This window comes from Monopterus albus, unplaced genomic scaffold, assembly GCF_001952655.1.
Source record: "Monopterus albus unplaced genomic scaffold, M_albus_1.0 scaffold12.1, whole genome shotgun sequence".
In the NCBI taxonomy this organism is placed as follows: Eukaryota; Metazoa; Chordata; class Actinopteri; order Synbranchiformes; family Synbranchidae; genus Monopterus; species Monopterus albus.
Genome location: NW_018127892.1, coordinates 329,375 through 339,682, shown reverse-complemented (window position 1 = coordinate 339,682; position 10,308 = coordinate 329,375). Strand labels below are relative to the sequence as shown.

General features: G+C 41.0%; 1 protein-coding gene across 1 annotated transcript in view; it reads right to left on the bottom strand.

The window, feature by feature from the left end:
* Positions 1-492: 492 nt before the first annotated feature.
* LOC109954964 (tetraspanin-15) overlaps positions 493-10,308 on the bottom strand; it is a 17,379-nt gene continuing 7,563 nt past the window's right edge. The window contains exons 3-8 of the mRNA XM_020590681.1: positions 8,430-8,504; positions 8,164-8,259; positions 7,481-7,597; positions 5,557-5,607; positions 4,617-4,733; positions 493-1,639 (exon numbers count right to left, since the gene is read on the bottom strand). Coding sequence (XP_020446337.1) covers positions 1,310-1,639; positions 4,617-4,733; positions 5,557-5,607; positions 7,481-7,597; positions 8,164-8,259; positions 8,430-8,504 — 786 coding nt within the window. The 3' untranslated portion in view covers positions 493-1,309. The remainder of the gene's footprint in view (positions 1,640-4,616; positions 4,734-5,556; positions 5,608-7,480; positions 7,598-8,163; positions 8,260-8,429; positions 8,505-10,308) is intronic.

Below are 10,308 nucleotides of genomic sequence, written 5' to 3'. Positions count from 1 at the left end.
TGCCTAAAAGCCTCTACCACCTCTGAAACAGGCCAGTTAACACAGTGTACCTTGTCTGTATAAGCGGTAGAAAAACCAAAGTGTAAAAAAGAAAAACCATAGTTTTTCTAGGTTGTGCACTACATTTTGTTCCTGGATTTTCAGCTGGTTTAGAACCAGGCAGACCAGTTCCTGACAGCCAGACCAAGCAAACAAGTGCTGCTTACACTTGATCCAGCAATGCCCTTGGCCTCCTGATTGCCAGCCAGCGAAACTTTCAACTTGTGTGGGGTGGTTGGACCCCAGTGGTCCTACCTGGTATTTTACAGCAGCTTACTTGCAGTTACTTTTTAAACTTTAACAGCAGTCACTTCACTTCTGGCACTGGTTTATTGCGGTGAATTCAAGCTAAACAGTTAAAAAAAACAAAAAAAACAAGACAACACGCCTTTTGCAGTTGAAAATTTGTCTCCTCACTATGTTTGCAGACAAAGTAGCAACTCAACACAAGAATCAGTAGACAAATTCATCTTTATTGACAAGAACAGTAGTGCTGATGCAAGGCAGGAACTAGGGGGAAGCTTGAAACGGTGCATAAGTCAGATACAAATAACTCAGTTTTCCACTGGATTTGTAATCTGGATGATCCCTTTAGTTGTTCCTTTAAAAGATGGAAATAATAAAAAGTTTAGTTTAAAAACAGAATAGACTGAACCCCCCCCCCGATGAGAACCTAACATGTAAACTGATATTGTTTTTTTCTTACTTAATTTACAGTACAAAACATGCATCCCATGTTATTCCACAACTATCAGTCTTACAATGTTCACTGATTGCACAAAAATCATAATAAAAAGAAACACAAATTATAAACATCCGTCACAGACGCTACACGCAAGACATACTTGGCTATTCCTATTTCTCCGACGTTGAAAAATGTCTTTTCAAGCTACCATTATTTTACACTACTGTCCTCTGACTACTGGGCTATTTTCAAAACAGCCTGAGGTAAGCTTTAGCACATGAGACAGAGCTCGATTTCAAATGCAAATAAATTAAATAAAATACAACATAACCTTTGAACAGCAACACAAACAAGACAAAAATAGTCTTAAAAAGCCAATGTTGCATGTTGTCCTGTCAACTTTTGTTGTAAACAAATTCAGCAACACAGTGCCAAAGTACTTTTGATCCCTTTAGGTGACAACATTTCACTTGATCTAGTGTCAGGTTCAACCATAAAGTAGTGCAACAACTCCAACAAATGCAGTGAATACAATGACAGAAAACAGGGAAAAACCCAAAAGGCAAGAAAGCACAAAAAGACCACTCAGTGTTCCCTCTTCTGCTTGCGGCCAACATCCACCTCATCCAGCCCCGTGGCCGACCTGGACTGCTGCAGTTCTCGGAGCTGAGAGTGCGTGCGAGGCGGCTGCTTCTTGAGCTTCTCCAGGTGAATGTCAATGGGCTCAAGTTCAGGCTCGGAAGCAGGGACGGGCAGGTAGCCGCCGTCCCTCGGCAGGCCCATACACCAGCCAGCACGGTCGAGCTCGCTATACTTAAACTCAGCCTTCTTCAGCTTGAAGTCAACCATGTCAGTCGACTTGCTCATGTCCACCAGCAGGTTCCAGAACACGCAGCTCAGGATGATGCCCAGGAGCTGCAGGGAGACAGGCAGATTCAGTATCTGTTGTCATGGCTGATTCATCTATTACTCGTTGCATTGATTCATTCAGTCGAAGAAATGTCAAAAATTTCTAAGTGACTGAACATTTTAATCACATCACATTTAATCTTTCACTGACTTGATTCAATAATTAATAATTTCAGCCATCAGGACAACAAGCAGGTGCAGGAAAACCGTACCACAAAAACAACAGATGCTGATACCAACCCAAGTGCTTTCCTTTTTACGCATTTGGTCACATGAGGTAAAATGAACTACACTGACAGAAAGTAGTGCTATAGTTTTGAAACAGGAGGGGTTATTCAGGCACCTCTGGTTGTGCAGTAAAAATTCCATTCATTTCTGTTTGATGAATGATAATTAAAGTTCTGAACACTGCTTGCACGTCACTGCAGTTGTTCCAGTTAAGTCATCAGTACAAAAAACTTCAGAAGTGCCTGGTTCTTCACTACGCCCAGTGTGCGTTTCACTTTCACCTAAAATGTTGACACCTATGGACAATTTAGCATCACCAGTCAACCTCACCTGCATTTATTTGGACTGTAGGAGGAAGCACAAGTACCCGGAGAAAATGCAAACTCCACACAGAAATGCCCCAGTCAGCCGTTAAGTTTGTACCCGGACCCTTCTGCCATAATGCCGTGTGAAAGCTAAAGGTCACACTGTTGAAAAACCTGGAAACAATCTGCAGCTTTAATCAATTACTTCTGCCGTGTTTAATTTACAAGTGCAACAATGAAGCATTTCAAATGTAATCCAGCTGTGATTCCCATCTACTGGCTTCTTCTCCACAGCAACAAGCTCAACGGCTCATGGGTACTGGAGTATACAAAGCTGTCTGCCATGTCAACCTGACAAATAAAACATGATTTGTGAGCAACAAAGCTGAAATACTAAAAGCCGGTGTCCATAACATAAACCTACAGGATTCTTCCATTATGAGGTAACGCCGGTGATTCCATAGGTTTAATGATGCTGAGGCCCTGAGCAAGCGAGTTACCTTGTCTGTTGTTGGGTATCTGTGCTTTCTGTACAACTGCCAGTGGGCTGAGTGTTACTGTCGTCCCAGTGACTCCAACAGTGACTCCAACAGTGATACAGTACATCTTCTCCTTAGCTGATCGTGTCACATTTTCCCAATTAATCTTTCACTTATATCAAAAATTCAAGCTTGAAAATGGAATAATGTTTAATCAAGTCTTCAGAATTTAGTAGCTTCTGGAATTTTAAGGTCTCCAATTTAGTACAGTAAAACCTTGGACTGCAAGTATAATTTGTTCCAGCAACATGCTCGTAATCCAAAGCACGCGTATATCAAAGCGAATTTCCCCATAAGAAATAATGGAAACTCAGATGATTCGTTCCACAACCACTTATTCATATAAAAATGATTACACTAATACAGTATAAAGTAAAAATATAACAAATTAACCTGCACTTTATCTTTTAAAAGAATCGTGGCTGGCGTGAGGGGCCATTTTTGCCGTACAGATACTGACTATACGAGTGAGGCCCGAAAACCATCGGCTCAGTTGTGATGTGATATTCAGCAGACAAACCGTACGTACTACGTGTATTGCGAGACCTCGCTCGTTTATCAAATTAAAATTTTTGCTCGTCTTGCAAAACACTCACAGACCGGGTTACTCGCAATCCAAGGTTGTACTGTAGTTACTACAGCTTTTGGTACTGCACTGCTGTTATTTCAGTGTCAGCTGCATATTTAATCAACATTTAGGTAAACAAGTACTGCCTCAGATTTGGCACCAGTAGATGTCCACTTTTAAAACGTCTGGGACACTAATAATAGCACCACTTACATTTGTAACATACCGTACTTTCCGGACTATAAGCCGCTACTTTTGTCGCTACATGCACACACCCTCATCATGGACAACACACAACAAAGTTACACACAATCAATCCGGCTGTCGATATATCTCATGTTAGAACATGGTACCTGCGGCTATGTACAACATGTTTTCTCGTCTTACATTTAGTGGGTGCGGCTTATAGTCCGGAAATTATGGTATTTCTAATTGTTAATTTTGTATGTGTATTACTTTTTTTTATAATGTCAATAGGAGTAGTTTCCTTTTTAGGTAAGGTTCTGCTGTACTACTGCCAGTGACACTGCCCTAACCTCTGGACCTCCTTTAACAGCCAGTGGAATGATGAGTCTGAAGCTGCACTGCTGAATGACCTGATCACATTTTGATTGATGCTTTTACATGGTTCACATTAATCCCACATCCCTAACAGTCACACATCTTTGTGTATACAAACACTTATTTACAGGATCATACACAAAATCTGGCAAGTCATTCATGTCTTTTAAGCAAGTTTAAGTTAGAACTGGCAAAAGTGAAAAACTTTTCCTTCTCCCAGAAAACAATGGTGTGAGGGCGCCGTTAACTGCAAGAGTAGGTGGCTTTAAGAGGACACTGCTGTGTGAGCTACAATGTATTGTGCAACAGTGGTGCTGGGGTGAACCAATGCTATTCATGCAGCTGTTCAGAAAGGTAATTACTGTAATTATTCCTCTCCGGTTACGACAAGTCTAAATTTACACATGGCATGACTTGTGGATATTGTAATGTGTAGGCGGCAAAAATCGGATTTACCAAATTGTATAAAGTTTTTAAAACTGAGTCAGTGAAATAAGTTTTTGAAAACTTAAAATTATATCACAGTCAATTTAATTTGTTCTAACAATGTGGGAGTGCCAAATCAGTTTCTTATGCACCAGAGAAAACATGAATTATTTGCCAGGCAGTATTAGCAGGAATAAAATTAAACTGTGATATAGCTTTAAAGAGACTTTCAAAGGAAGTGGGGGGGACTATAATTATGAAAATATCGAGGCTAAACTGGAAAGGTCCATTTGATGGAAAGAGGGCTTCAAACACACTTCACTTTCAGTGAGTTGGTGCAATGAGTTTTAAATTACCTGTGGCAGCCCAATGGCACAGCAGAGTGCAACGGTTATTCCAATGTTGTCGCTCATCCAGAGGTTGACCGCATGGATGCATCCTCGCACATGGATCACCTCGTGCAGGGTTTGACGCTGATACACAGGCCAGAGGAAGACAAGGGGAAATTTTAAAGTCCTACAAAACAGCTTTAAACTGGGCCTCCTGATGTCTTTCCTGCATAAACACACCAGGACGAAATCAGCTGTCAAGCTGCCAACACTTACCAGCAGCACAGAGGAGCTGCCAGAGAAAACCATACGACTAGTTGAGAGAGCCTGACAGGAGGTTGTGTGAGTGACTGAGTAACTGCACAAATGTGGGGTTTATATTCTGCTTTATAAGAGATGGTGACTCTTCTCCTTGGACTGATAGTACCTCTGGAAAAGTTTCCCCATAAAAAACTGTCTTGGAAAACAACCAACACCGCAAATGAATTCCTTTTCTTACATTGTAACAAGGTGTTTTTGTGTTAAGCAACAATGACTTTTTATACAAATAAGATAATCATTTGAAGCTAGTTTGTATTGATAAATATTACATGACTGTTTGGATTTTGTTTTCTCACATTTTTTATAATTTTGCAATGGCTGGAAAATGGCACTTAAGGTGGACTGAGGAAAGACAAAGTGAATCGGTATCTTCCAGCTTCTGACTGAACACACCTGATCCAGGCAATCAGCAGTGGGCAGTGCAGGGGTAGTTGAAAAACAAGCAGGGCAGTGGCCCTTGAGGACCGGGATTGGCCACCCTGCACTAGACATTATTCAGTCAGCGGGTTGAACATGGCAACAAATCAATGCCTTCTAAGTAGCTCCTTAAGTGCCATCACAACCTGCATTGTATGAAGCACCGGTGCTGTGTTGAGTCACAGATACAAAAACCAGTGGATAAAACGGAACCAAGAGTTCCTCTTACCTCTTGATCCAGAGTCTTGTAACCACACAGAGTGTTGATGACCTCTCCCACCTGTCCAAAGAGTCAAGACTTAGAGTTGAAGACTAGCTTTAAACTGAGCCAAGATGACTCGATACAACACCACAGGGACAGACTATATGAGAGTAATGCTCCTCACAAAGGGGTGTACCTGTCCCCTGCCAACCAGAGCGTGAACCTAAGCCCTGACAGGTAGAAGAACTGATAACAGCAGGAAACTTTGCCAGTGTTAAGCCTCTCTGATCAACTCTGGTGTGCGAGTGGGCGTGTCAGTGAGGATTGGGCAATTCTGCCATTAATTTCTCCAGCACAGCTCCGCTGCTTCCAGAAACAGTATCAGTACTTTGAGCCGAGGGACAGAAATGAAACGGGGCATATAGAGACAGGAGGGGGCCACAAGGGACCACGCTCTCATTTAAAGAAATAAATCTTCCAAAGGCTATATGCCACTGAACCGCAACAGGTCTCCTGTTAGTTGGATGAGGCACTTCTCTCACACCGTCAATTACATCTCTGTAGTGCAGATAATGAGTGTCCCTTCTTGCTTTGATAAAGCAGCAGACATTCACTAACTCAGCAGATAGCTTGTGTATCTGAATCATCTGTCCTCAGGGTCTGGGATTATCAGACAGGACAGCTGTCTGCAGCAGGCTCATTTAACATCACTGCTACTCTATGTGGATAACATTCTATCGACACTTGCTAATCAACCGGGTGAATTTGTTACTCTGAAATGTGTTCTTAAAGTAGAACTTGAATGCAGGATTTTCCCTACCACTGAAAGGCTTCAGTCTGGTGCCTTAGTGCTTTTACAGAGCACCTGAGCTGAATGAATGTAAAAAAGGTGACGTATCAGAATGAATATAAAAACAACGGTGAGTTATATGCACTGAAAAATAACAGATGGGTAACTTGATCTCAAAATGAAACCTAAGCTGGCAACAGGAATGACCTGTCAGTCAACAATCAGCACAAATGTTCAGGCTAATCAAACAGCTGACTGGTTATTTCTCTGATGTTACAGCCATCAATAAGGTTAGCCCCCACCCAGAACACATGAAGTAGGCTGTAACTTTGATGGAGAGTAATTCTTGTGAATGACAACAACAGAGATAGCAGAATGTAGCCCACCTGATAGCCCCGGGGACAAATTAATGCCACAGTAGTGGAAAAATGATAAAATGCCCTCTGATCTGCCCCTACAGTAAAGCAAACACTATAAAATGCTTGGTGTCTGCACAAAGAAGAAAACATAGTAAAGTTCTGTAATGTCTTAGTTACAAGTAAATTAAGACGTGCCCCAGATTACCTCTGTGTGTAACAATCTGGAATGAAGTGCCTTCATGGGTGATCTTTTCAGTGTAGGAAAATACTAGTACTCTGTACAAAGATAGGGTGACCCACTGCCCTGAGGTGCTTGCTTTTGCAATGGGCTGAGCTGGAGGTTCTGACTTCTACAGAACAACTCATGGGAAATAAAATTATAATGTTAATGATGTTATAATGATATTTTTTGTTCTGTTTCACTATCTATGATACCTGTGGTCCTGTTACAGTCTCAGTTAATAATGCCTATAATCAATTAGATCTAGACGAGTCCTTTGCAGCAACAGAAAAGACAAAAACGTGGTTCAGTAAGTCAATCACTGAAATTTGCGTTCACGTAGTCCTAATGATGCAGAATGACAGTGGCCATATGACTTTGTCTACTCCTCTTGTTTTATATGCAAGTCAGTATAAACGCAACCCAGACTAGACCTGAACTAAAAGGCAACTTTCATCCTTGACCCAGATCAACTGAACTGAGATACAGGTGAGAAAGCATTTAGTATTTCTAGGAAGTACTATAAACAGTTGGTGCAGATGTTTTTGGGGGCTTTGTCCTGTATGTATATAGAGCACTCACCTTCTGGCGGACACAACAGGTGTATGGAACCCCACAGGCTAGGGGACCAGTTCCATTGCAGAAATGGTACTGGTTGACTCCCCAGTCCTTATACTCATCCCCTCCACAGCATGAAAACTGGAAAATAAAACAATAAGATGATACTTAGAGGATCCAAGCATGCTATCAAAACAGAAGTTCATGTCAAATTCAAGTCTGAAACATCAAGTTCTCTTAAATCTTTTAAATAAAACACCCCTGGGGTTACAGCCTCTGCTGTACAATCCACACCTCTGTCTCACCTCAAAGTTGCCAGATCCAGAGCTCCCTCACCATGCATCCTGCTGACTTTTCAAGCTGGCATACTTTGACTTTCTTTCCTGCATTGTTTCTGCAGCTCTACTCAGTCCACCCATACAGAGAAACACACACCACTTTATCTTGTTGCTGCTCTAAAAAACACTGCCCGTGGATATCCTGGAGCTGATTTGCTCTGAAAAATGTACAATGAATCCTCATGAGAGCATTCACATGTAGGTAATGTCTAGTTGGTACAACCCACATCTACTTATCAGATCATGGCACCATGTTACAATAATACCTCTAGACATAATTTATAGATTAACACTATCCTCTGTGAATTTGAATATACACAAATACATTTCCTATCTGCCCATATGTTTCTAATTTGAATTTCTTACAACCTTTTGTTGCACGTAGTCCAAGATGTTTTTGAAGTCCAGATCATCGTAGTAGTGTTTAATACCCTCTCGTATACTGCTCTGAAACAAGGCAGATGTCTAGATAAAACAGAGAGAGGCAGACATACAGGAGAGAAATGGTGACTGGTATTAGCACTGACAAAGATGATCTCAGCCAGAAAGTACAGTGAAGTTGTAGTGACCAGGCTGTAGCTTTAACACTGTTAGGGCTAATACAGAGGACAATGCACAGTGTCAAAGATGTTTACCTTCTTTTCAAAGATGAGAGCAGTGGCGAGGGCAACTGCCTGGAGAAGCAGCAACACACAGAGAACACAAAGGAACTGTGGAGGGAGAAAGCCGAGATTCACACAAGACAGGCCTGAACGCAGCGGCAGCGTGTTACTGTTAATTCCATGAGGAACATGATGACAGACAAACGGGGCTGTGTGTGTGTGTTCTTGGCCAAAGACCATTTATGAGGGAATAACCCCCACCTTGTAATGCCACTCAAGTCGAGTATACTAGAGTGCTTTTGTAGTCCCAATAACTACAATACGCAGTTACATCTCCTGGATGTCATTGTTGTACCAAATCATGATGCAGCCACCTGTTGACATCACCTGTTTCAAATGTGGACTCATCATTTTATTGTTTTACCTCATTACTAATCCTGAAATGCAGCCATCCAACTTTTTTTGAATCTGTTGCAGCATCAGAATTGAAATGAGAGTTTATTCTGAACAAAGAATAAAATTGATGAGGTATCACATCAAATAATGTGCTGCTGTGTTGTTTTCAATGTGATACAGAATACAGATGATTTACACATCACCATTTTCAGTTTCATCTTTGATTTTACATACCATCCCAACTTTTTCTGATTTGGAGTTGTAGAAGCTTACTAACTTTATAGTTCTGAACCAGGACCTTCAGTGTTTAAAACAGTTGGCTCATGAAAAATAAGGCGTTGCATCCATATAGAATTGATTTCAGGGAGTAACTTTGGTACAAACATGTCTTACTTATATTTGCTGAAATGTTTTTGAAAAGACAGAAGACAGTTTAAACAGTCAAGCAAATCTCAGCATATGAAGGAACATAAAATATACATTTCCCACTGAGTAACATTAACTCTATGGCTTCCTTGGGATGAAATTAGCTGCTCATCCTCTTCATCAAAGCATAACCAGACACCACTGACTTCCATTTTTGTTGCCAACTTTTAATCCCCTTTTCCAGTTCAAGTTACTTTGCTAAAGCTAATTAGATAGTTGCACAGCAATATATCTCTGCTCCCTTTGAGCTAGTTTTCTGTCACTAGCAAAGCCAACAGCTGTGCTTTTGCATCTGAGGAGAAAAGCAAGACACTTGCTGTTGTGCTCTTTCTGAACACATCGCTTATCTCTTAAAGGGCTTTCAGATAGGATGCGGTATGCGCCGTGCTTGCCAGGGGGGTTGGGTGCAGCATAAGGGAGGACAGCGCACACGCAAATCCCGCATATGTTGGCCGCCAGTTGCTATTAGGACAACAAGCTTTGCAGGAGGTGGTTAGCAAATATTAGCTAGTTTTTTGAGCCGAGGATTTGGATACATGATGTATCCAACAACAACCAACAACAAGTATGACCCACGTACGGAATAAGGCAAGTGATTTGCTACAGAGGTTAATAGTTTTTGAGGGATTGGATCTGGAACTGAACACAACTCGAGACACTGAACAATATTATCATGAATCGGACGATGACTTTGACCCTGAAAAAAACTTTTTTAAGAACTCTGAAAATAACTGCAAGTATTACACGGATGAGCAGTTTAACAGCAATGTTAAGACTGAAAACAAATTATCATTAATTCACTTTAATAGCAGAAGTTTATACGCAAACTTTCAGAGTATAAAACATTATCTTAGTAGTCTTACACATTCTTTTAATATAATTGCTATTTCTGAAACTTGGATGAATAATGTAAGGGGAATGGATTTTGACCTTGATGGCTATGACTTGGTATGCACAAACAGAGAGAATAAGATGGGAGGTGGTGTGGCCTTGTACACAGATAAAAACTTTTGTTGTAAGAAAGTGAAGAAAATGTCAAGGGTGGTGGATAATTTGCTGAAGTGTGTGACTGTAGAAATACTCATGGAAA